Source organism: Colias eurytheme, chromosome 21 (assembly GCF_061535395.1).
Source record: "Colias eurytheme isolate Ceu_HAF_F1 chromosome 21, ilColEury1 Martin Lab GWU primary, whole genome shotgun sequence".
Lineage (NCBI taxonomy): Eukaryota > Metazoa > Arthropoda > Insecta > Lepidoptera > Pieridae > Colias > Colias eurytheme.
Window position 1 is genome coordinate 9,723,553 of NC_143000.1, and position 26,701 is coordinate 9,750,253.

Consider the following 26,701-nt stretch of genomic DNA (forward strand, 5'->3'; position numbering starts at 1 on the left):
TCCTTTCTTATCTTTATTTTCTCTCATTCTATCACAATTCACAACTATATTAATTATCTGTTATCAATCTGTCAATGTCAATGAGATGTCAATCAACTCGCCGCTCTTGGATTGGAACCGGCATTCGGCAAGTTTTTTTACAATCCAGCTTGCACTTTTGCATGTATTTCTACGCCAGTGATAGCAGATTATAGGTAAATTGAATTATTTTTTATATACCTTTCATGCTTGTGTGTGTCTGATTCTTTCATATAATAATCTTTTACAAATATTTGCTACATACCTGCCTACGATTTGCATAAAACCTCTTCACTCTTAATAAAAATAGTACTATCGTTATCTATTTGTTCGATAGCATTCTAGAGTCGATATTTAGGTGCCTAGCATAATCAGATAAGTGTTATTGCACATATAATAATGTACTGTAATCATTGCAAATGTTTTATTTGTTTGATATTTGATGCATACAGACTTCATTCACTTTCAAATTAGATTTTTCTAGAAAAATATTCTTCATCTACATGTAGGTAGATAGAATCTTTTAACATTTATTAGCATAATCTTAAATGTCAATGTGGGTAATATTTGCTATGTACACAAAACAACATTTATTTTTATTTATTTATTTAGACATATCAGCTTATAAATCACATGACTATATTTACACATGAGGTTTCTGTCAGTCCACTGTTTTAATTTATATTTGTAGGTATTTGAGAATATGAAATTTTTATATTATTCGATACTAACTTCTAATGGCTGGTTCACACTTTGATTAGTGCGAGTGCAGGTGATGAGTGCAGGTGTTTAGTAACTACGTGTGGACAGCGACTGTTTAGTGCGAGTGTTTAGTAGGCTGTGTAGTAAAGCGAATAGAAGCGTGTTCTATTTTTTTGCGAGTGGACTGCGAGTAGCCACGTCCCGCGCGCCCTCCCTTCCCCCTCACTCGCAGCGTGCCTGCACTCGCACTAATCACCTGCACTTGCAGTGAATTGGACACTACTCGCACTACACACCTGCACTCGCAGTCAATTGGACACTACTCGCACTGCACACCTGCACTCGCACTAATCACCTGCACTCACACTAATCAAAGTGTGAACCAGCCATAAGACTACTGCGACACTTAAAATTATAAGTGGTGTCTCTGGGTTGTATATAAGTAATATTTTTAAGTACCTAATTTTTACTAATACCTCAATTCAATGTTTATTTACACTATTATTGAAACTACTGTGTTTTATGATAAGGTGAATAATTTCTAAATAATTTTCATGATAAAATGCTCATTTAATTCATTAACAATTATATTTTAAATGTTATATTATGTATAAAAATTTATAACTTTTATTTATTATTTAAATTTAAAGCCAGTGAATCCAAGATTTAATATAATATCTAAAAGTTATAATAATAATAAGATTTAAACTATGATCATGTGGAATGATCCTTTTAAATATTTTGCCGCTGACTACAGAATATTTTTAAAGACAAAAAGATTTATTTAAAAATAAATACTTAATTTATTTTGAATTTCAATTATGTAGTAGGCAAAAGTAAAGTAAACAATGTCTTATTTTTGTTAAAAGTAATAAAATCTGAGCTTTTTTGACACATAGATTTACTATATGCTACTATGCATTTTCTGTTAACCTGTTTGCGCCACCCATACTGTTCTTCTTTTTATTCCAATTATTTTTCAGTGTCATTCCATGATTATTTTATCTATATTATGCAAAATATTGATATATTACCAAATAAAGTAAATAATAACTTTCATATCAACTACAATGAGAAATACAATTCAATGTATTGGCCGCTCACAAAAAAAAGTTTAGCTCGCATAAATAGCGCCATCTCGCTTCATTCCGCTCATTCGTCCGTTGTCTGCCGTGCGTACATGTTGTCAAGATGGGACGTACATTGAGATTTGCGATTCTTTTGTTAATAGCAGACAGCACTATGGTCAATTTTAGGGTGTTTGCAAGAGCGATGTCGACGGTAGCGAAGAGCTTCGAGGCGAACGCCGTGGTGCCTGATGTGGTGCCGAAAGCGCCCAGTGCTTTGATCACGGTAAGTTTATCCTACTTAATATTATAAATGCGAAAGTTGTAGTGAGGATCGATGTCTTTTACGAAAAAACTACTGACCAGATTTGGATGAAACTTTTCAGTAATACAGGTATATGTATATCAGAATAACACATGAGCTTTAGAAATTCTCGATTTTGCCCGTGGCACAGCTTCTTATATTATAATTAACATCAAGTTTTTGTATTAGCATATTTTGTTATTGACAAACTTGTTTCGTGAGCTACAAAGACAAAAATGTAAGATACAATTTTTATTTTTTATCAATGCTATTTTTGTAAACTTATTTACACTGCTTTTGTTTGTGTTAATCGATAGTTCTTTATTTAATTTTGATAATATTTTTGTATGCAGTTTCGTATTTAATTCAATGTTACACGACGATAGGTCTTACAGGTGCGCGCGCGCAAGTGCTAAATAAAATGAAGTTCACAGATTTCCCATGACCTGCCTCTAACAAGTATAATTATTAATTACTGAGAAATATTTAATTAATCCTATATAGGTACTTGTACAGTGTAAAAAAAAATCTATTTATACAAATCAACCAGGATGGGTCATAATAATAATTATTATTGTTGAGATAGATTTTGTGTAATGAGTATAAAGTTTTTTACAGTAAACTAAAGTTGTAGTAGTAGATAGTTTAGGTAAAGCAGTTTTTAATTTAGTACTTGCAAATTAACACTTAAAACCTTGAAGCATTATCAAGTTTTTTCATTAATATTGGATAATTATTTTGTGTAATATTTTCAGCAGTTCTGTATGAGAATTTTACCTCATTTTGTATAATAGGTACTTGCAATGTTTTGAAACATCTCTATTCATTCGCCATGTTATAAGAAACATTGGCTTTATTTGATTTCTTCGTTGTTTTAAACTCCTTCCATTTGAAAGTTTCTTTAGAAAGTGTGTCGTTCAAAACGCTCTTCACGTTATCGATATTTTGTATAAATACGAAAAAATAGAAACTTTCTTTAACTACATAATTTCAACTTTGAAAATCATCTAGGATATTTATCTTTAGGTAAACATACTATATCTACCCTTTAGGGGTGAGTTGAGAAAGTACCTACAACACACCGATTGGTTGCTTTCTTTTTGTTCAAAGCTCTAAATTGTATAAATTTTAAATATCAATTCAACTAATCAAAATGTATAGTAAGTCCTTGTTTTAATTTATATTTCTTAAATAATAGATAAGGTTTTTTGAACTTAGTAAATGTAATTGATTCAAAAAGCAATAAACGCGATAGCACGAAATTGTTTACCAGTTGTGTACCAAAGCAGTGTTCGGAACCGTTCGAACAGTTTCACTTTTACCGTGGTTTCATAAAACCACACAACATTTTTTAGTTTTCATCTGTTTATCGAACGATTCGACAAATAATTACTATAGTTATCATCAAACAATGTAGATAATTAAACAATCATAGCAAAAAATATCCGGTTAATAGAAATATTTTTTCAACGTCCTTGAAAAGACGATAACTTTAGAGAGCAAAAAAAAAGCAATTGCTCGAACACATATTTCTCATGGTAGCTAATGATGTGCTATAATGATGTAGGTATTATTTCGTACTAAAAATGGTCAAGTGTGAGTCAGATTCGCAACACTAGAGTTTCGTACAAATAAGCAACAAAAAAATTGGTCATCCATCCAAATAACCCGTTGACCTCCGAACGGCCCGATCGGTCCACGACACAATAGATTTTCTATTGTGTGACACAATTTGTGTCTGTGATTCCGGGGCCTGAGTTATTATGACTGTGCCAATCTTCTCCTTTACCTCGTTTTTTATTATTTATTGTTAAAGCAGAAGTAGAAATATGTACATTAGTAACTCTAAAAAAATCAACTGTCTAACAAGAGGCGGACAGACAGATAGACAGGCAGCGAAGTTTCAAACTCAAACATTTATTTACCTATTCAGTTACACTTCTTCTAGAAGCACTGAATCGTCATAATTACCATGTACACGGGACCCTATTACTTTTCGAATCGGTATTCGAAAAGTAATAGGGTCCCGTTTTATAACACGGAGACCTAAAAAGCAATTGCTCTTACATATTTCGCACGGTTGCTAATGATATGCCATAATGATGTATCATTTTTTTTTTATAGTGGGGAAATCTTCCAAAGATACCCACGGCCCCCGGGGATGGAGCCAAGGGTTATGTCGGATTCTTACCGACTAAAACCCCACTGTGTTCCGTCGAGCCGCGCAGTTAGCCGGGGCCGCGGGTACTCTTAGAAATCGTCCACGATAATGATGTATCATACCGTACTATAATTCAAAATAACCTTCACAACGTAGGCATACATATAATACAACATCAGATAATTTTGCTTCCCTTTTATAAACGTTAATCAGATGATGCCATTAGAGGAATAATGTGATATTTGTCGGATATAAAGATCGTAATTTCTGGTTGACATTTGACGAATGAGCTCCAATTTGTAGATGTAACTGTGAGCCAGTAATATCAGGTTTCGTTGAGATTTCATGGACATTTTTGTGATTATCCAATAGACACTAAGAATTTTCTAGATGCACTAATGAGGCGGATGTGTGTTTGAGGCTCTTGTATCGTGTTATGGCAATTAGGTAAATCTTTGATTGTTAAGCTTTATGATTAATTGATGTAGGAATCAAATGGGGACCTTAAAAAAAGAAGACAGTCTTTGTGGTGACTGTTTAAATAATATTTACAGGTTATAAAGGTAGCTTGAGTTACTGTTTTGTATTAACTGTTAGAATCCTCAAACCTTTTTTTTTACATAAATATGCCTTTATTCGAAAAAAAAATTACAAATTATTTACTGAAAAATACTTTCGTCTACTACGACTAAGGGCCGATTTTTCAATGCTTGGATAAAACTTATTCGTCGAATAATGTATAAAACTACCATTTTAAAAACGTATTCTTATTGCCCGTATTTGACAGTTTACGTGACATTTTAATATTATCGTGTAATACTTTATTGGACGGATAAGTTTTATCCAAGCATTGAAAAATCGGTCCTAATTCGGAATTTATTGTTAAATTTTATACATGTATTCAAAAACGTAATATGCGTTTGGATTTAGTTTCGCCGATCGATAACTACCTATAACAGCATCAGGGCACATTCGAAACTTACAAAATGAAATCATTGTCTCCCTATTGCTTTAATTATAATAAATGAGCATAAAAGTGTGATGCACATAACTTAGCAGGTCTTTGAGACAGCATTTGTATGACGTATAAATAAAACCTGCAGTATTGACTTTTACTTTTCCTAACATCCCAATGTTAATTCTTTAACATTTACCAAAATTTTTATTTTTCTACAGGTAAAATACCCCAGCGGCGTGGAAGTCAAGGAGGGCAATGTGCTGACTCCGACCAACGTGAAGGATGTGCCCTCTGTCAGCTGGGAGGCCAGCGCTGATAGCTTCTACACTCTGGCTATGACTGGTGAGATAATGTCTATATTATAGAATACTAGCGGTCCGCCCGCGGCTTTGCCCGTGGTACATATGAAAAATAGATGTTGGCCGATTCTCAGACTTACCCGATATGCACAGAAAATTTCATGAGAATCGGTCCACCCGTTTCGGAGGAGTATGCAGACTAACATTGTGACACGAGAATTTTATATATAAGATGTACTAGCTTTCCGCCCGCGACAGACAGACAGACAGAGTTACTTTAGCATTTATAATATTAGTATGGATTAATTATTATGCATTTGATAGGTACAGCTTAAATTGATTTAAGAGTTACTTGATAGTTCTAAATTTTGAGGGTAGTTTGGAAAAATACAAAATTACGAATTCTAGTTGAAAATACGGAAAGAATTTGATTAAAGTACTGAAATACATACTTTAATAGAAATTATAAAGTTAAATTGTTGACGTAGTTCCGAAGAATAACAAGTAATAGTCAAGTTACAAATAAGTCGCAAATGTTTCATCTAGTTTTCTATTATAATGTGTACTGCACTTTGTTTTCATAAATCTTTAGTTGTTTTTACTTTTATAGTTCGTAATTCACAAAAATTCTATTATTAACTTTCAGACCCAGACGCGCCATCCCGCAAAGAGCCCAAATTCCGCGAATGGCACCACTGGCTTGTTGGCAATATTCCCGGACAGAACGTAGCGAGTGGGGAGACTCTGTCCGCGTACATCGGTTCTGGACCTCCGGAGGGAACCGGGCTGCATAGATACGTGTTCCTCGTGTACAAGCAGCCGGGGAAACTGAGCTTCGATGAACCGAGGTTGCCTAATACGTGAGTATTGGATTGTAAAGAATAGAAAAATGCATTTTTGGGCTATATTAAAAATTGGCTTCAAATTGCCTTAACTATACAAAATTTAAAAATCAACCAGATTGAAACTCAAACTCAAACTTTAGTAGAATTGAGAAGATGAAGGATCTCAAGCTTTTGAAGTCGGTTGAAAAAAAAAGCTTCGCATCGCATATTATGTACATTTGTATGAGTGTGTGTATTTAAACTTGAAGGTGTTTTTAAATTAAATTGATTCTGACAGTGATATCACGCATCAAAATTATATAAAAACTAGCGGTCCGCCCCGGCTTCGCCCGTGGTACCTACATGTTTAAACTATACTATCTCTAAAGTTGTATCGAACTGCACATGGTGTGCGAATTTTATTATAATCGGTTAAGTGGTTTAGGAGTCCATTGAGGACAAACATTGTGACACGAGATTTATATATATTAAGATAAACGAAATTAAATTAAATTAACATGTTTTAATTTCACTTATTAGCCTAGGCCTAGCGATAAGGCCGCCATTTGTACATACTTGCATCTATTTGTCTTTTTCTATGTTTATTGTAAATCTTGTGTGTGTGCAATAAAGAATTATCTATCTATCTATCTATCTATATTATAAATTACCTACCTATAGTTTTTCTGCGTATTTTTCATAGTGTAATATATATATAGTAAAGTGTATTTCAAAGACAATCTTTTATTTCAGTTCTGGCGACAAACGCGGAGGTTTCTCCATTGCGAAATTCGCGGAAAAATACAAGCTTGGAGACCCCATTGCTGGAAACTTCTATCAAGCGGAATATGACGATTATGTCCCCATATTGTATAAACAACTTGGAGCTTGAGCATTTAAAATGTGTGCCTGTAATATCGTTGATGAAATTGGCGGTAGTTAGATGTTAAGATACCCTCTAAATATATAGTTTAAAAGTATGGTGTTTTATTTTTTTTGTTATTTAAAATAAGGATTTTAGAGAAGGAAACATGAATCAGACGTTATTTTTACGTGTACATCAAAAGCAGTATGTAAAGAAAGGTTAATTAAAGGCTTACATATTATTTTGTATTCATAAAAATATGTATTCTAAATTACTTATGTTGTGACTTAGGGCCGGCGCCCACTGCCGGCACGGCGTGGCATGGCAGGGCAGAGGATTTTATTACTAATGAAGTTATTTTGAATCTTATTTCAATCAGTTTAGAATTCAAGTTACTTTATTTCGATGCCACGATGCCGCGACGTATCGCAGGATGCTGCAGCATGACGCGGCACACCGCAGGATGCGGCGGCATGACGTGTCTTGCTTTGGGGTCGAGGAATTATGATTGCTAGCTAGTTGAAATAAGGTTGAAACTTATGCAGCATTAGTGGGGCTTTTAGCAGGATGCCACGGGATGCCATTGCACGCCGCGGGATGCTCTGCCGTGCCATGCCGTGCCGCGCCGGCAGTGGGCGCCGGCCCTTATTTCAATCAATGAAATACGCAATTTATACAGCTTTTCGTATTACAATACAGATTTGTTGACATTCGTGACGCTTTCGATGACGTTGTTTCATCATGATTCGAAAGAAAAGCAAAAAGTACTTGGAAAATATTTCTAAAAAGGTGAAACGACTACCGATCGATTCTATCTTCACTTAATCTAATAAAAAAATAATCGACATTTTCAAGGATATAAGATGTGTCCGTAAAACATATTTTTATCATAATATCAAACCATCACCATAACCATCGATGAGGTATAATTGCTGGTTATGCAAATACTATGAAAAGGGCATTAAGTTATTTTCTATCTATGATCGGAATTCGAACGTTATTATGAAACATTACTGTACTTCATAACATTGAGAATCAAATTATTAGGAAAGGTAACATTTTTAACTATCACTGTATTTGCAGAAGCATTAAGAATATCAAACAATTTCTTACTTATATTTTTACAAGTAACTAACTAAAAGCATTGTACCTAATCATAGCTATTTCGACCAGAAGAAAAAGAAATGTCTGGAGCCCTCTTATATAGAAAGTAATTATTTCAAATAATATATTTCAGGCAACATGAATAAAAGCGTAGTAGTGAACAGCCTCCCTATGCAAGTGGCTTTCTGTTAGCGTAGCGTTCAATAGAATAGTTTATCTAAATATATAGTTTAAAAGTATGGTGTTTTATTTTTTTTGTTATTTAAAATAAGGATTTTAGAGAAGGAAACATGAATCAGACGTTATTTTTACGTGTACATCAAAAGCAGTATGTAAAGAAAGGTTAATTAAAGGCTTACATATTATTTTGTATTCATAAAAATATGTATTCTAAATTACTTATGTTGTGACTTAGGGCCGGCGCCCACTGCCGGCACGGCGTGGCATGGCAGGGCAGAGGATTTTATTACTAATGAAGTTATTTTGAATCTTATTTCAATCAGTTTAGAATTCAAGTTACTTTATTTCGATGCCACGATGCCGCGACGTATCGCAGGATAAGAATATCAAACAATTTCTTACTTATATTTTTACAAGTAACTAACTAAAAGCATTGTACCTAATCATAGCTATTTCGACCAGAAGAAAAAGAAATGTCTGGAGCCCTCTTATATAGAAAGTAATTATTTCAAATAATATATTTCAGGCAACATGAATAAAAGCGTAGTAGTGAACAGCCTCCCTATGCAAGTGGCTTTCTGTTAGCGTAGCGTTCAATAGAATAGTTTATCTACAGCTTACGTCAATCTCATACATTTGTAGTCTATTCTATTGAACGCTACGCTAACAGAAAGTCACTCAGCACGGTCACGCTGTGGTTCCGCATCGCGTGAGTGTTTGGGTTGGTGCCTGTATGGTGCCTGTCAGCATCCGCTCTGACGCAATGCTGAAACAGTATTTTCTTATTTTGGTCTCCAACTAAAAGTTGCAATTGAACTTAAACTTCTAATAACGTGTCTCGTTATAGAAGAGACGAGCGTACAAAAATTTGAATGAATTTTTAAATTTATCTGCAAATTAATAATTATGTACACATTTTCAATAATCGTAAAAGTAAAACATTCACTGACTTGTCGTAAACTCTAAAAATCGAAATCAGAAAGATTTTGATATTGAAAATTTTGTTTACATTTAATTTGCACTGTTTTTAGTTTGAACTACATATATGGTGGATAAAAATAAGTAGCACCAATTATTTAATAATGAGTGAGTAGATACTTATTTAGAAACCGATATACACTATAATTACGGGAATACATTAATATTACGGTAATGTACTAAATACGTAATTCCAACTAAAAATAAAAAACGGATAATCTTTGAATCCATAAGTTATTCTCGTATCTGATGGTCATTATCGGTAATTAAGATTAATGTGATATATGTGGTCAAATAAACACAGAAATAAGTCATGACTTTATTTTAAAGCAATCATTGGTAATGTAAGGTTGTAGGCAGAATCTACGCATAATTTAAGAAGCCCAGATAAATGCTTAGTAGGATGAATTTCCTTCCTAAAGAAACGAATAAAAGTGTAGTAGTGAACAGTACAGTCGCGCTGTGGTTTCGCATCGTGCGAGTGTTTGGGATGGCGCCTGTTAGCATCCGCTCTGACCGAGATGGCTATCGAATTAGCGTCTGCACGTATAGCGCTCTCTATGGATATATCATTGGTGTAGTTTTCAGTAAATGCCACTGACAATTAATCTTTAAACAAACTCAGTAAATTATACAAATAAACATACTTAGATACCGGTTATTTTTTGTACTGAATACGTGTAATATAATTTTCTTTCAGCTGTAAGCTACATGGGATACATATACAACGTAATCAGAGTGGGGTTGACGCCCAAAATTATTGATAGGCGTGTGTGGTGCTGGACGGTGGACTTCGGTTTGATACTAGCTGTAGTAGACCCCATCATTGCCGGTGGAACGAAGCTGCAGAGTGTTATGATTAACGATTTAATTGCGTTAAATAAGGTGAAATCTGCTTTAAGAGACATTAAAACATTAGTATTTGGGTCAGAACCTTTAAATTCTTGATCGAGAGTCACTCCTTCATTTTATGTTAAAATATTAAAAAATTTGGTAAAACAAATTCGCTGACTGAGTATGGTTGTGAATATTCCTCTTATTTTTATATCTTATTAGATACTGGAAACATTCTGCATAGACATAAGAAACCATCACTTAAAGTCTAAGATCCGGCTACAGGATTAGTGCGTTCATCGTTTTTTTTTGCTATGTATAGCCCAAATTTTATGTTTATATTTTATAATCAGGAGAAATTATATCAGGTTGCGTATCAAAATTTGGTCGCTTGTATTTTTAATTAACTAAATTATTTTTGATTTATTTTTTGGAAACAATTTCGACTTTCATATTAATAAAGTTTTAATAATATTTCAGATAAACTGTCAGGTCAACAGTTGTTATATTGATAAAGTAAAAAACAGTAGACGAAACACATTCATTACATTTACCCTTATAGCTATTTATTTGTTACTGATCCTGAGAATTTCATTGGATTTAAGTTTTCTGGATACTTTGCGTAAGTACCTAATTGAAAAACCTTTGATCAATCAGAAAAAAAACAACAAATTACAAACAGAAAAAATGTTACTTGTTTTTGTTGCTAAGAGAACCTAATTAATTTTGTATACTCGCTGTATCTTGTTTTGAATCAAAATCCATTTTATGTTTTAGAATTCAAATGTTTTCATGGAATCGTGCAATTTAATTTTGTATTGTTAGTTGCCGCCAAACTACGTCTTATCATATTGAACGTGAAAATACAAAATACATTGCATATTATTAACGAAGAATTACTTCGCCTGTACAATATGATTGGTAGCGGTAAGTTTTCAATATTATTCAGGCGTAACTTAACAATGGAAAAGGCGAGTTGTTTCAATATTTTTGAAGTGAAACTCTTTATCGGTGTTGGAAAAAATTTTGTGTAACATTTTTTTGTTACGCGTGACATTTTTCCGATACACGCCATCTTTTTCTTGACCTTACCACGCGTGATTTGACGTACCTATTTCTGTAAAGTTGCATATAGTAAATTATTTTTTGAAAAATAAGGTCATAAAGAAGTTTCACTTCTTACGTGTGTACACGCACACATTTTTTTCTAATAGTTACATACAACAAATCCACTTGTGAAGATATTATGAAGATTTAAAGCGCTTCTAAAATATGTTTAGTTGGCAAATAATTGAGATTGAATTCGATTGAACTAATTACACTAGCCGCTCCGCGCGGTTTCACCCCCGTGGCTCCTCTCCTGTTGGTCGTAGCGTGATCGTATATAGCCCATGGGCGTAGCTAGCCATGGGCACAGGGTGGGGCAAAAAAAAAACCGGCCAAGTGCGAGTCGGAGTCGCGCACCGAGGGCTCCGAATAAACCTACTTTTTATTATGTTGTAACTCTAAAATGTATGTTTTAGCAATTTTTCCTTTATCTGTGCTATAAGACATTGCTTTTAACCAAATTTCAAGACTCTGTGTTCACGGGAAGTAGGTACAATGTAGGTTTTGATTCCCTTGCGAATGTCGAAATTTGCAGCATAAAATGGCTGTATCTTTTGATTGCATTGGCTTATAAGTTTGATTTTTTCACAGCTTTGAGAGACCGTAGACTTGCGTATTCGATATAAATTTCAGTTTGATAACTCTACGCGTTCCTGAGAAAAAGTGTGTTGACAGACAAACCGACAGGCAGACTTTGTTGTGCATCTGTCTGTCTAAAAATACCTTTTTTTTCAAGAACACGTGGCGGTATCAAGCTGAAATAATAATGAATAAATCAAAACAAACAAAAAATACATACAGCCGTTTATGTTGCAAATTTTATCCCTATATTATATAGTTTATCTGTCTAAAACAATAATATGATTCCTTTTTACCATAAAATATAGGTCTATGTAAATAGAAAAATGAACCATTTTAAATAAATCAGTAAATAAAGTAAAACCTTGCACTTCCGATTTCATGTTTGTTTTAGGTTAATGGTCACTTATTGACCATAAAAACACAAAATGCAGACAGATCCAGGTGCAGATTTTTTTTTTTACTCTAGATAGGGAAGCGCTTGACCGCAATCTCGCCTGATAGAAAGCTAAGATGCGGTCTAAGATGGTACGCGCTTCCCTAGTAGGTTCGCTTTGCTCGCAATCTTATAGGTTTTGACCGATATCTCGAAAACTATCCACTTTAGGGCAAAAGTTGCTTAGACTTTTTTGTAGAAAGAAAAATTTCGCATATTTTATACCATGTAAAATTTTTTGTAAAACTTACTATTTACGGTTTATGGCCTATTTGATGAACCGGTTGATCGTTAAAATATTGGATTAATGAATAAAATGCATGTATGTACATAGTTTTTAGGTCACTTTATTCTCTACAAGTTTTGTTTGAATTTTTTTTTCTAGTGTCCATATTTTTTGAGTTGTTCCACGTATAATGTAGAAATGCCGAGGCTCGGCGAGTGACGTGACAGGCCAAAAGATTTTTTACGCATGTAATAAAAACGAAGAAGAAATTTGAAATGCAAGTGGATTTTCACCGTTTCCGAAACGGAAAAATTTTTGATTTTCTTTTGTACTTATAGAAAATTTTTAATGCATTTTTTTAAATATTCTCCTTTATTTTATTCTTGCATCCGAATATAAAATAACTACTCAATATTATTTAGAATATATACGAAACATATGTACGAAATATATACGAAACATACATAGGTACCTTGAAATTTACTATTTATCGCCAAACGTTAAATAACTCAAAAAGGATTAGAAAAAAAAGTTTCAAATAAAGTAATCTTAATAAATGGATAATGCATATGTATAATATATTAATGCCTTTGCATTTCATTGATAAATGCAATATTTAAAGAGTTACTTGCCTTGATTAACCGGCTCATTAAATAGCCCATAAATCGTAAACTGAAAGTTTTACATAAAGTTTTCAAAGTATATAAGATGTAAAATTTTACTACCTACAAAAAATTCCCAATATTTTTTGCCTTAAAATGGATAGTTTCCGAGATATCGGCCAAAAACTTTTATGTAAGATTGCGAGCGTAGCTCCACCTGGATCTGTCAGCATTTTGTGCTTTTATGGTCATCAACTTATCCTAAAACAAAAGTGAAATTGGATGGAAAATTTAGTGCGAATTTGGCTAAATAAAAATAGCTTTGAATGGGTACTACACTACTTTTTCTGGCACCAAAAGTGGTTTAAATCATGTAACATAGAAGCGCAAGCTTTTTGTTTAGATCGCATTTTTTTTTGTGTTGACTGACAACTTTCGAGTGAGAATTTTTTAACGGATATTAAGTTTTGTAGTCAGTACCTAGATAATTACGTTTTTAGATTTGGTTAGGTACCTTCCAGATCAGAGCCAGGGTGGGGCAAGTGCCCCACCCTGCCCCACCGTGGCTACGCCCATGATATAGCCTATAGCCTTCCTCGATAAATAAGCTATCTAACACCGAAAGAATTTTTCAAATCGGCCCAGTAGTTCCCGAGATTAGCGCGTTCAAACAAACAAACAAACAAACTCTTCAGCTTTATAATATTAGTATAGATAATTATTATTTATTCCTGTTTTTTCTAGATATGGAACTAACTTCCCAAGTGTTCGCGTGGTCTCTGTCCAGAAGGCTGCGAGTGCTCTGCCACTCGTATTGGTCCACTATTGACATTTACAGGCGGGCAAATAGAACCAATGAACTAAAGACAGTCATTATATATCTCATATACGCTTACAGATTTACTGTGAATGTATATTATATTATTATTAGACTATTTATACTAATTTGTAAGTATAAGTTTATATTATTACTACTAGATTACCGCCCGCGGCTTCGCCCGCGTACACAAAGAAAAACCCGCATAACCGTGGTGTTTCCGGGATAAAAAGTAGCCAATTTCTTATTTTGGGTCCTCAGCTAGCTGGGTACCTACATACCAAATTTCATTAAAATCGATTCAGTGGTTTTTACGTCAAAGAATAACAATCCATCCATTCATCGTCACAAACTTTTGCATTTATAATATTAGTAGTTAGGATATTCATAATAATCTTAATAATACTTTCTTGTTTAGGTATTTATTACCTTTTTTTACTAAATGAACATATTTTCTATACACAGACAAAGAATCCATGATGACGTTCGCAATGTTATTATTGTTTTTTATAATGTTTTGCACTTCGCAGTTAGTAGAATTGATACAAATTACTGAACCGTATCAGAACATATATGACGAGGTAAGTTTTTTATCTTTTCTAAATTCTTACATAGAATTGGAGTCAGTGCTAAGCGCTTTAGCTTTTCATGTAGATATGTTTATAATATTTATAAACTTAAATGTATTCAGAGTAATGAATAAAATTAATGTAATGAAACCAAATGAAATGAAGTTGCAACTTCATTTCATTTGGTATAAATCAATAAACGGCCAAATGCAATTAAAATTTGTAAGTTCATATAAGCAGTAGTTAAAAAATTATACTAACGTAACGGCACCAGTCTTGTACAGATTAAGGAAAAAATTGAAGTTTTTTGCAAATTTCTCGTAGGTTTTTTAACTTTATTGGATATTGTTTAGTTATACCTTTAGTTCAATGTTAGTTTAACATAACCAATGTTACAAAAAAGATTACAATGCATAAATAATGAAGTTATTTATAAATTAAAAAACCACTTTTTTGCACCAGTGTTGGACAGTGAAAAATCTAATGATGGACACCCAGTTTTGGACAACATCCAGTTATGAACACCCATTTATGGACTGTACCTAATGTCGTTTCTCCAGTTATTTACACTTGTAAATTTATTGACATTATTTTAAAAGAGCAACTATGGAGTTTCTTGCCGATTCTTCTCCATAGATACTGCTTTCCGAATCGGTGGTAAATGTTAAAAATACTATGTAATGACGATTCGAAAGTGCTACTAAATAGTAGTCTAATTGAATAAATGAATGTTTGAGTTTGAGTTTGAGTTTGGAGAAGACTTATAGTTATCAATAGAATCTTGAAAATGATGACTGGAATACAATTAATCGGGGATGTATTTATAAAAAATAGTACTTATTAATTATTTTGCATACTTATAATGTTTAAAACAGTCTTAATTTCCATTTTCTATGCAAAAAATGCATCGTTAAATACGAGTTATGTCCGTTAAGAAACACCAATATGGTTTTTTTCTTAATAAGTCAGGGATGAAAAATATAACTAAAAAAAGTACTGCCATTCCATCCATTTTGGGACTTCTTCTTCTTCGTCATATCACTCTAGGGGGGTAGATGTTACCCGTGATGTTCCGCCATATCTCTCTGTTTCCTGGCATTCCGCTACACTCGTGAAGTGAATCGCCAATCTGAATCCGCCAGCAGCCTTAATCTGATCGGTCCATCGATATGGATTCCAAATTGTAGCACGAGGCAAAAAGCTTTTTTTAAACTGTTGTCAAGATGGTGTGGATGAAATTTAAGCGTGTGTGCTATATGGTGGTGGAATTTAGCAGCAGACAACGATCCAAACAGTTCATCAGAGAACTCTCTAGGATAGATGCGGTACAATACGCATAAGTATGCGACTTTTCTACGCAGTAATACAGAATGAAGCCGAGAACGAGTCGCACAGCACATAATGACCCATTGTTCTAAAATATATTCTTCATGTTTAGATAGATATTATGTTGTTGGACCCATTAGTGTAATTTTAACAAAAAATATCAATGTCCATCATAGGAACCAAAGCAAATCCAGTCATGGACAATTGTTGTACAATATTGGAACCCTTTGTTTGAAATGGTCGTGATAGGTATATTATTAATCAGAAAGAAAAGACAATACCGAAAAGCGCATGTAATTAATACTTTTAAAAAAAGTTTATTTTCGACAAATGTCCATAAATGGATATATCCATAGAATGAAATCCAGTTATGGACACTGATGAATTTTATTTAAACAACATAACCTATCATGATACTAAATCGTGTAATATTTCGTACACTTAACTACTATAAATAAAAGTAATATCAAATTTTGCTGACATTTATACAAAAATTCTTATAACCAAAATTGTGTCCTCACTTCCTTAGGGATTTTCTTAGTAAAAACGGATTTCTTCGAAACGAGTCGCAGCAACTAAATATAACGTTCTGCCATCTTCAAACATTTTGGCCGAATAAGATGAAATGTCGTATTTTGATAGCTTATGAACCAAACTTTTATTTGAAGTATTGCCAAATTATATAACGTTAAATTTGGTCTTAATATTTAAATTTAATATTTATTTTGTCCATTACTGGATGCTTGTCCACGACTGGTGCCGTTACCTTATTCATATTAATGATCTTATAAAATATAAATGTTATATTTTTCAGGTCGAAACAACTTTTACGCTATTGAGTAGATTCAAAAATCGGGTTCAGACTCTTGGAAGAAAGGTTGTGAAACATTTGGATATATTTGTCGATTTGACACTTGAGAAAGCTTACTACTCTCCCTTAGGACTATTCACCATAAAAACTTCTTTGGTTGCTACGGTATGGTTCATATTATTTGTATTTTACACTAGCTGTGCTCCGCGGTTTCACCCGCGTGGCTGCGCTTCTGTTGGTCTTAGCGTGATGATATATAGCCTTATAGCCTTCCTTGATAAATGGGCTATCCAACACTGAAAGAATTTTTCAAAACGGACCAGTAGTTCCCGAGATTAGCGCGTTCAAACAAACAAACAAACAAACAAACTCTTCAGCTTTATAATATTAGTATAGATTACCTATACCTATACCTTTATAATAGGGGTGGAGCCACGGGGGTGAAACCGCGCGGAGCAGCTAGTATTATAATAATTAATAAGTATAGATTAAAAACTCTACTGCATCGTGGGAAATCAATGGTACCTATTGTGTAAAATAAATCCATATTTAACAACATATAATTATTTATTTATTTGCTTGGGACATAAGAATTTCTAAAAAAAATATATGTATTTATATTTCAGACAATCACAGCAATGACGACCATTATCGCTGTAGTCTTCCAGTTCCAGTCCGAATCATAAGTCCTATTAATAGGAGTCGATCTTTCCGAAATTCGTATTAAACGAACTGCGAACTATTACGCTTGCTAAATCATTATAGTTCGTAGTTCGTTTAATGATTTACAGTTCGCTTTTATACACATTCAGTCTAAAATTATGTTTTAATAAAAAAAGATGTTGTGAATTTACATTTGGTACAAAGAATGTTGAGTTAAAAAATTGATATAAGTGGTAATCAAATAATAATTGTAATTGTATAACTTTAAATATTAAAACCAACCGGGCTCAGTAGCGTGCATTGGCAGTTCCAACAGTATTATAAGGACCATTGCGGTGGATGTAAGTGCGCCCGTCATGGGACACTTTGTGCGTACACTTGTTGCATCATAGCGACTTGTCTACGCGTAGAGTGTCCTATGGTGGACTTAGTTATTAGATAATACTTATAATAAGTATTATCTAAATTATAATAATAAGTTTAGATAATAATAAATACTTATAAGAAGATAATTACTAACATTAATACTTACTTAGGTTTTATTCTACTAACAAAATATGGATCTGCGATATCCGAATTTTATGCTAAATAAATAAAAATTGGAAGAGGCCTTCGTCCAGCAGTGGACAAACAAAGGCTGATGATGATGATTAGACATCGGATTATATGCACTAACAAAATGCCAAAATATGCATGCAAATATGCACTAAAAAAGGCCGAAATATGCACTAAAAACGACTGATATGCCTAAAATATGCACAATACAAAATCAAAAAACCTTTATTATTTTTATATATTTAAATAAAAGATTGTACAAAAACAGTGAAATTTTCTTGAAATTAAGTATAGTTTTTGTGCCAATATACAATTAAGCATTTTTACCAAATTTTCGAGCGCAAATTTGTGACGTTTATCACCCGCGAGCCCAGTGTTGCCACTTTAGACTTTTCCGGGCTAAATCTAGCCCTTTTTTGGAATTCAACCCGTGTTTTAAGTTTTTAGCCCCAAAAGGGTAATCAAGCACTATTTTGAATGGCTCATAATTTACTTAAAATGGAGCCCATTTTGTAATTTTTTGCCATTTTACCATGCCAAAATATCTTTTTTTTACTCGCTGAGCGTTCTGATTGGCTAATAAAGGTTAGTCGACCAATCAAAACTCCCGCTACTTAACGAAATATGCACGATTGGGGGAAAAAGGCTAAAATATGCACTAACGCCATAATTAGAGAGTTTTATGCATTTGCATATGCAAATATGCAAATGCATATAATCCGATGTCTAATGATGATGATTGATGATGATGATGAAATATTAAAAAAAGACGTGTGGCACTCGAGGACTGCCGCGGTAAAGCTATTGCATGCTATGCCTTCAAGCCACACCTCCGTGCCCGTTGGAGTGGGGAGCGTGAGGTTTTTTCGTTACGGAATTTCTGGATTCGGTCCCCGCGCTCAAGGCTTAATAAGAACATCAGTTGAAATTGTAAATATGATGGTTTTTATGGATTTTGTTGAATGTGTGAGGAATGAAATTCTTATTCCGCATGAAAAGGTGTCTAATAATAAGATCGATCTTGAAGTCACAGTTTTAGAAAAAATAATTCGATTTATTAACTGTAAAAAAATAGGTAATAATTTATGTATGCTAATATCATTAATAAAAATAAATTTCAAGTTGTGTTGTTTTTCTGCAGTACCCAAATCATTTTGTTAATAGAAAATTAGTGGCTCAGAATTCCAATAATATACCTATTACAAGAATTTTTAAAGCTGTATAGGAATCTACATCTACACATAGTACAGGTACATACCTACTATCTCTATGCATCTACACTAATATTATAAAGAGGACAACTTTGTTTGTTTGATTGTAATGAATAGGCTCATAAACTACTGCACCGATTTTAAAAATTATTTCCTCATTCGAAAGCTACATTATCCACGAGTAATATAGGATAGGTTTTATCCCGGAAATTCCACCGGAACGGGACTATGCAAGTTTTTCTTTGAAACCGCAGGCGGAGCCGCCGGCGGTAAGCTTTGGTATAAAGTAAGTTATTATAAAAACAAAATGATCCTCTTTTAAAGAGAAAACTAGCTTATATTATAAAGAGGAGAGATTAATAAATATATTTTTTTTTGTTTTTTTCTTTGTTATAGTCGCAAGAGTGAAAGCATCAATTATTTTAGAGAAGCCATGTTTAAAAGTTGTTATATACCTGCAATGATGTTCTATAGTCACATATTAATAAATAGTTACTACGTAAGTGCTAGTGCATTAGCTTATCCAAAATTCCAATGAAAAATCAAAAGTAAATCCTTAAAACCATATTTCTAGTATCTGATGGTAATTATGGGGTAATTACCTACTATTGAAGTGACGCCATTGGTAAATAAATACAGAAATAAGTCGTTATTTTATTTTATATTGACGTTTGGTAACTATGTTGTCAAGTCGTAAGTAAAATTTGTAGAAAAATAACGTAGTTCTGTTCAGGAAACATGAATAAGAGCGTAGTAGTGAACAGCACGGTCGCGCTGTGGTTCCGCATCGCGCGAGTGTTTGGGATGGCGCCTGTCAGCATCCGCTCTGACCGAGATGGGTGTCGAGTTAGCGTCTGCACTTATAGCGCTTTCTATGGATATTTCATTGGAGTAGTTTTCAGTAAATAAATCTGTTAAGACTTTAACACGCTAAAATTAACTTCACCTATATTTATGTATGTTACCGACTCGACCGACTTTAGACTGTAACCGCTTTAGCGAACAGATTTAATTCAAACTTCGAACTCGTCTTATCAATAAAAAGTAGCAATACATTAATTTCATGAATTTAAGTGTCTTCTTTAGTTTAAACTACATTTATTTTTATTTACAATGCATGGTTCAATTGAATTTCATGTAAATCTTGTCGTAAAACATATCTTCTGTTGGAAACTTTAAGGACAATTAAACAAGCGGTTACCCTTGACTTGGTTGAGGTTTTTTTGATTCTGGATAAACCTATTTTTTTTATTGGGAATAGGGAAGCGCTTGACCACAATCTCGCCTGATGTTAAGCTGAGATGTGGTCTAAGATGGAACGCGCTTCCCTAGAAGGTAGGTACCTGTTTGCTCTACGCTTGATACATTACAGATGCAGCATACATCGGATACGTATACAATGTAATAAAACTTGGAAAGATAACAGAATTAGATAGAACGTGGTTGTTCTGGGGATTGGATGCGGGAGTTGTGCTGATCATTGTAGATCCAGTGATCGCTGGTGGGGCTAAATTGCAAAGTATTATGATTAACGATTTAATTCAATTGGATAAGGTGAGAATAAAAAGACATTTATTCCCAAAAATTGATACAGTGCATTTGATTACATAACCATACCACCATACTTATAGCTAAAAAAAAACAGAAATAGCTAGACACAAGAAATCTATCACATAGTTTTTGACGTGACAACGTTTTATAATTCGATAGAACCGGCTGCACGCACGAAAAAACACGACTCATGCGGCGTTACGTCGCTCTGAGGCGTTCCATGTAAGGCTTGAAGCACAGATTAGAGAATAGTTACTTCGTAACTTGAAGTGCAGGCGAGAGCGCGGAACGAGCGACAAAGAAGCACAATCGTTGTCACGTTGAACTATCGTCAGTAAACCGACTTTACAGACAACCAATTCCAATTTCCTATTATGCAAACTCTCATAAAATCATCCTACTAGACATACATCATAATTATTAATAAAAAATAGGTTTATTCACACTAACTATAATAATTTCCTACATTTTATATTATAACTCCTGGTTTTTATTAAAACGTTGGTATTTTTTAATGACTACCTGTGAAATTCCAAAAAATTAGATAATTTTTAAATATTTTTAGATAAACTGCCGTGTTGATAGTTGCTATGCAGATAGAGTTAAAAATCAGAAATGGAAAACATATATTATACTCGGGATTATATTTTGGTCCGTGTTCAAGAATATTATGGTTTCATATGGATTGGTTTTATTCGAACCTTTGCGTAAGTACAGAATTCATATAAATAAACGTCTCGATCGGTAATCCTGGATTTATAAAAAAAAGACGGGTTGCACTCCGGGAGTGCCGGCAGAAGTGAAAACTTGATTATTAATATCCATCCGTCTTACGCTTTCTCGATCAGGTCACGTGTCCTGACGCGAGTTTAAGATTTTATACCCGTTACAGAAAAAGTGCTCAACGCCGCTAAAGAAGTTTTCACTTCAAAAATCGTTCCTAATACCTAATATTAAAAACAATTACAATTTCTGAGCATATATGTACGGAAGAATAGATGAAAAAGATTAAAGGAAAAAAAGATTAAAGGATTAAAGAAAATGAAAAAAATTGAAGGCCTATTCAGATTAGAGCGGTATCCGCTACCGCCGCGGGTATAAGCGGTATCGGCTGTTCTCTACCGTATAGTCCGGGATACATCGCCCATTTTTGCAAGTGATTACTATCAAGCTAATTTTTCGTGAGTAGCTTTATTTTGATGAGATGCCCAATAATTTCATGTACGAAACTCTCGATTGTGGTAGCTTACAGAGGTAACAAGGATAAAAATTTTTGATTTGACGGTTCTCAAATATTTATTACGCAATTTGTAGGACAATATGTCTGTTGAATTATATAAGTATTAAATAAGTGAAAATAAAAAAATCAGCTGGTTAGTAATCATTTATGATGACTTCGTTATCGATACAAATTGGAAAGGGGGACTCTTTTGATCGAACCATAGATTTTGTAGGACAAATATTTTTTCGAATAATTTAGATAATTATCTTGAGATTGAACAAAAAAAAAACATTCAGTTAGTAATTAATATTTGAGAACCATCAAATCAAAATATTTTATCCTTGTTTCCTCTGGTAGGTAGCTACCACAATCGAGAGTTTTGTACATGAAATTATTGGGCATCTCATCAAAATAAAGCTACTCACGAAAAATTAGCTTGATAGTAATCACTTGCAAAAATGGGCGATGTATCCCGGACTAGTACTTGGATCGGTACGAGATTAGAGTCTCTATAATATACTTCGTAAGAGTTTTAATCGCGTGCCATCGGGATACCGCTACCCACGGCGGTAGCGATACCGCTGGCTGTAGTTTGATTAAGTCTAATGGATAAAAAAAAACACTGTGAAAGTGAATTAATAGAGTGACTGCCCGTTTGGCTTCGTTTGTAGTGACCCTGCCTTCCAAGCAACTGGTCGTGGGTTCGATTCCCACCCGGGGCAAATATTTGTGTGATGAACATAGATGATTGCTCTGTGTCTGGGTGTTAATTATCTTTACCATCTGGTTTCCATAACACAAGCGAAAGCTTAGTATGGGATCAGATCGTGCCGTGTGTGTGTGAAAATTGTTTTGAAATATTTATTTACATTTATTATTAATTATAAATACTATTAATCCTTTAATAAACTTCTTTTTTCTAGATTTCCAATGCATTTTTGTAATTGTACAGTTTGTTACTCTGTTACTGTTTGCGTTCAAGATTTCCCTGATTATATTTTACGAGGAAATCCGTAATTCTTTACAAATTATTAACCAGGAATTACAGCGACTTTACGAAATGGTTGGAAAAGGTTAGTATTTAGTTCCACTTTAACAGTAATTTTATTGATATCTCAGCGTGAATAAATAGAATAAAGAATTGTTGTTATTGGAGTATTCAATTAATTATTATTAGTTGTTGTAAGTATATAAAAAAGATGTGTGCGTGTACTAGTGTACACACGTAAGAAGTGAAACTTCTTTATAACCTTATTTTTCAAAAAATAATTTACTATATGCAACTTTACAGAAATACGTCAATCACGCGTGGTAGGGATAAAAACAAGATGGCGCGTAACGGAAAAATGTCACGCGTAACGAAAAAATGTTACACTAAATTTTTTTCCAACCCCGATAACGAAGTTTCACTTCAAAAAATTTATTTATGATTGCCTATTTCTTTCGAATTGCTTTCGCTAGTTTTATAAACTATAATTCCTGTATTTCTAGATATAGAGCCGAAATCGCAAGTGTTCGCGTGGTCTCTGTCCAGAAGGCTGCGAGTGCTTTGCCACTCGTATTGGTCCACTATCGCCATCTACAGGCGAGCGAATAAAGCTAATGAAATAAAGTACACCTTCATGTTCATATTATATGCTTATAGACTTGCTCTTGGCATATATATGTCTATTGTTATTTCATTTAGAGACGGTAAGTTAGAATATCTGAGAATAGAGGTATAGTTCCCTCTAATTCAGTCCGTAGATAGGTACTATTTACGGCTTGGCAAAAAGACGCGGGTCCGAATCCCGCCTCGTGATAAAAAAATTCTATTATTTATATAATTCGTGTTTGCCGATTTAAAAAATATCACTCACTTGTAAAACACCAGCAACCTCGCAGGACAAGATAGCTAACATCATAAGTAACAACATTTGTTCTACGACTATTGGCATAACACAATAAATTATTTTTAAATGATTTTTAAGCTTTTATTGTACTCTCCTAACATTTGTAAGTCTATGTTCTATTCATTATCGGATGGACGACGCGACGCGCCCTTCCCTCTCTCGTTCGCTTCTTGTTTACGTAATGTTTGGGATGCACGTAGAGTTTATAATATTATTAAAACATAAAATTAAAGGAATATTTATTTTTGTAGGAAAATAAAATATAACAAATTATCAAAAGTCGTAGAACAATTAATGTTGTTACTTATGATATTTATTAGCTATCTTGTCCTGCGAGGTTGCTAGTGTTTTAAAAGTAGGTAACCCTGTATAACATAATAATATTATGCGAGATAAAATGCATATTTATTAGAAAATGCTGACTAACTTACAAGTATGAATTGATGAAATTACATTACAAAAATGTCATGAAAACTACTTACATGTATTTTAAGCGTATCGTATATTACTTTTCTGAATACTAACCTATGATTTTCAACGCTCCTTAACATTGTGTTGCAGATATAGAGCTAGTTGTCCAAAAAACTTTGTTTAACATACCTACTGGTCTGTAGATAATAATATATATAAATTTCTGAACTAATTAATAATACTTAGGTACTAATTAGAAAGAATATAATTATTATTTCAACCCGCAGATAAGGAATTAATGGACAAATTGATAATCATAACGATTTTGGTGATAATCGATGTTGTGCACTTAATAGAAATGATACAATTTACCGAACCATTTCAACACATCTACAATGAGGTAAGTTTTTGAGGTGAAACTTCTTTTTTCGCGTTGAGAGTAAAATTTCCAGGTCATGGCAATACTGTCACGTCATGGAGTAAGGCAACGATTTTGGTATCTTTATATCTTGCCAAAGAAGTTTCACTTCTGACAAGTGTGCTCGGCACACACGCTCTTTTTTCTATTTATATGTAATAAGTTCATATTTTTTTTTCAATTAAAAACACATTATAATAAAATTAATATTGTCAGAGCACAAACTTATATGAGTAAATTCTAATATAAAAACATATATAGTTTCTCAGTAAAACGTAGGTACCATAAAATGCATAAATTTTCAAAATGCACAATATAAAAAAATGATTATAATATTATATTTCAGGTAGAAACTACGTGTGAGACGTTACAGCAGTTCAAAAATCGCTCTTATAACCTTGGGAAGAAAGTTGTAAAACATTTGGACATCTTTATGGATTTGGCACTTGAGAAAGCTTACTGCACTCCTCTCGGAATTTTCACCATGAAAAACTCTTTGGTTGCTACGGTATTGTTATTATTATGTGAAAACTAGCTGTGTCGCGCGGTTTCACCCGCATTGCTCCGCTCCTGTTAGTCTTAGCGTGATGATATATAGCCTATAGCCTTCCTCGATAAATGGGCTATCTAACACCGAATTTTACAAATCGGACCAGTAGTTTCTGAGATTAGCGCGTTCAAACAAACAAACTCAGCTTTATAATACAGTACAGATAAATGAATATAATGTTTCTTGAGTCTCGTATATGGTCATAACTCATATAGCGCAAGAAAACCTTTGACCATTATGAATTTTTAAAGGCTAAAAGTTTCTCGGTGCCTGTTTTCTTATATAAGACGTACGGCTGATTTTTTAATCCTTGGTTAAAACTTATTTGTCGCATAACGTATTAAACTACCATTTCAAAAATGTATTTTTTGGCCTTATTTGACAGTTTACAGGTGACATTTTAATATTATCGTGTAATACTTTATTGGACGAATGAGTTTTAACCAAGGATGGTAAAATCGGCCTGTAGAGTAAGCATGAATCAGCTTTCTGATAGGAAACAAAAGATGTAAAACAATTAACAAGGTCTCTTATTAAACTAGTAGCGGTCATACTCATGGTTGAGTAATTTTGGTGTTTAGCGGATATTTGGTCATTGCAATTTGTCTGACTGATTAAATATAATATTGTAATAGTTATCTTAATAATATCAAAAAATCAGACATTTAAAAATAAATAAAGTTAATTTATTGGAGCTTTAAAGCGTCTGATAAAAGTTTTGGCTCAGGTGGCGCAGGTGTCACTGCTCCACAAACATTCAGATATTAAAAAGTACACTAGCGATTACTGTGAACCGAAACTTATATGCTTTAGAAAATAAGTTGTGTCTTACGGCTCTGGGACCTTACTCACGAGTCACGTTTTATTACAGACAATCTCGGCTATAGCGACAGGTCTCGCTATAATTTTTCAATTCAACTCATCAACCAACAAACAATAAGAAAGACAAGAAGGTGGTGATTTCGTTTGGAAATACGTGGAAAAAACAAAAGATGACGTCTTCGCTTCTGAATCGCGCTATTGAAATGTTTTATTTGTATACGTAGTACATATATTATTATTAGTCTGTGGTTTTATACATCGAGGCCTTTTTGGTGTTCGAATATTCTGCTATTTTCAGGATTGTGTACTTGTAAATAACGTGTACTTATGTTATTTGAGTCCATTAGAGAGGGCGTCGCTACTACACTCTTTGTAACACAAGTTAGAGGCAAATGTCACAAACTCATTTAGTCTGTGCCGAGCTGTGCCCCCCGCTTGCCGCGTTAACACGTACTATTGCTCTGTTCAAAATGCCTTCATGTGTGCTGAGATATTGCACTAATAATTCAATACAGCAAAATGCAAAGGAAAGGAATAATCTTCGTATATGTTTCGCCCGACGCGCGTCCCGCACCGCGCTTGTCGCACAGATTTTGTTCGTGGTGTCCTCTCTATACGTAGTAATAATACCTCATTCAC

At 33.6% G+C, this 26,701-nt stretch overlaps 2 protein-coding genes across 4 annotated transcripts; both read left to right on the forward strand.

Moving 5' to 3' along the window:
• Positions 1-70: 70 nt before the first annotated feature.
• LOC149899366 (protein D2-like) lies at positions 71-7,313 on the forward strand. Of its 3 annotated transcripts, none has more exons than XM_090114505.1 (5): positions 71-194; positions 1,977-2,073; positions 5,429-5,552; positions 6,156-6,369; positions 7,087-7,313. In XM_090114505.1, the coding sequence occupies exons 2-5, from the start codon at positions 1,993-1,995 to the stop codon at positions 7,223-7,225; spliced, it is 558 nt and encodes a 185-aa protein (XP_089970631.1). In that variant the 5' UTR covers positions 71-194; positions 1,977-1,992; the 3' UTR covers positions 7,226-7,313. The 3 variants fall into 3 exon arrangements, with proteins under 3 accessions (XP_089970631.1, XP_089970630.1, XP_089970632.1); XM_090114504.1 differs by having other exon boundaries at positions 87-194; positions 1,952-2,073; XM_090114506.1 differs by lacking the exon at positions 71-194 and having other exon boundaries at positions 1,868-2,073.
• A 17,256-nt stretch (positions 7,314-24,569) lies between these two features.
• Positions 24,570-26,233, forward strand: LOC149899367 (uncharacterized). The gene is made up of 3 exons (XM_090114412.1): positions 24,570-24,672; positions 25,037-25,198; positions 26,112-26,233. Exons 1-3 carry the CDS (start codon positions 24,571-24,573, stop codon positions 26,178-26,180), a joined length of 333 nt encoding a protein of 110 aa, XP_089970538.1. The 5' UTR covers position 24,570; the 3' UTR covers positions 26,181-26,233.
• The last annotated feature ends 468 nt before the right edge of the window (positions 26,234-26,701 follow it).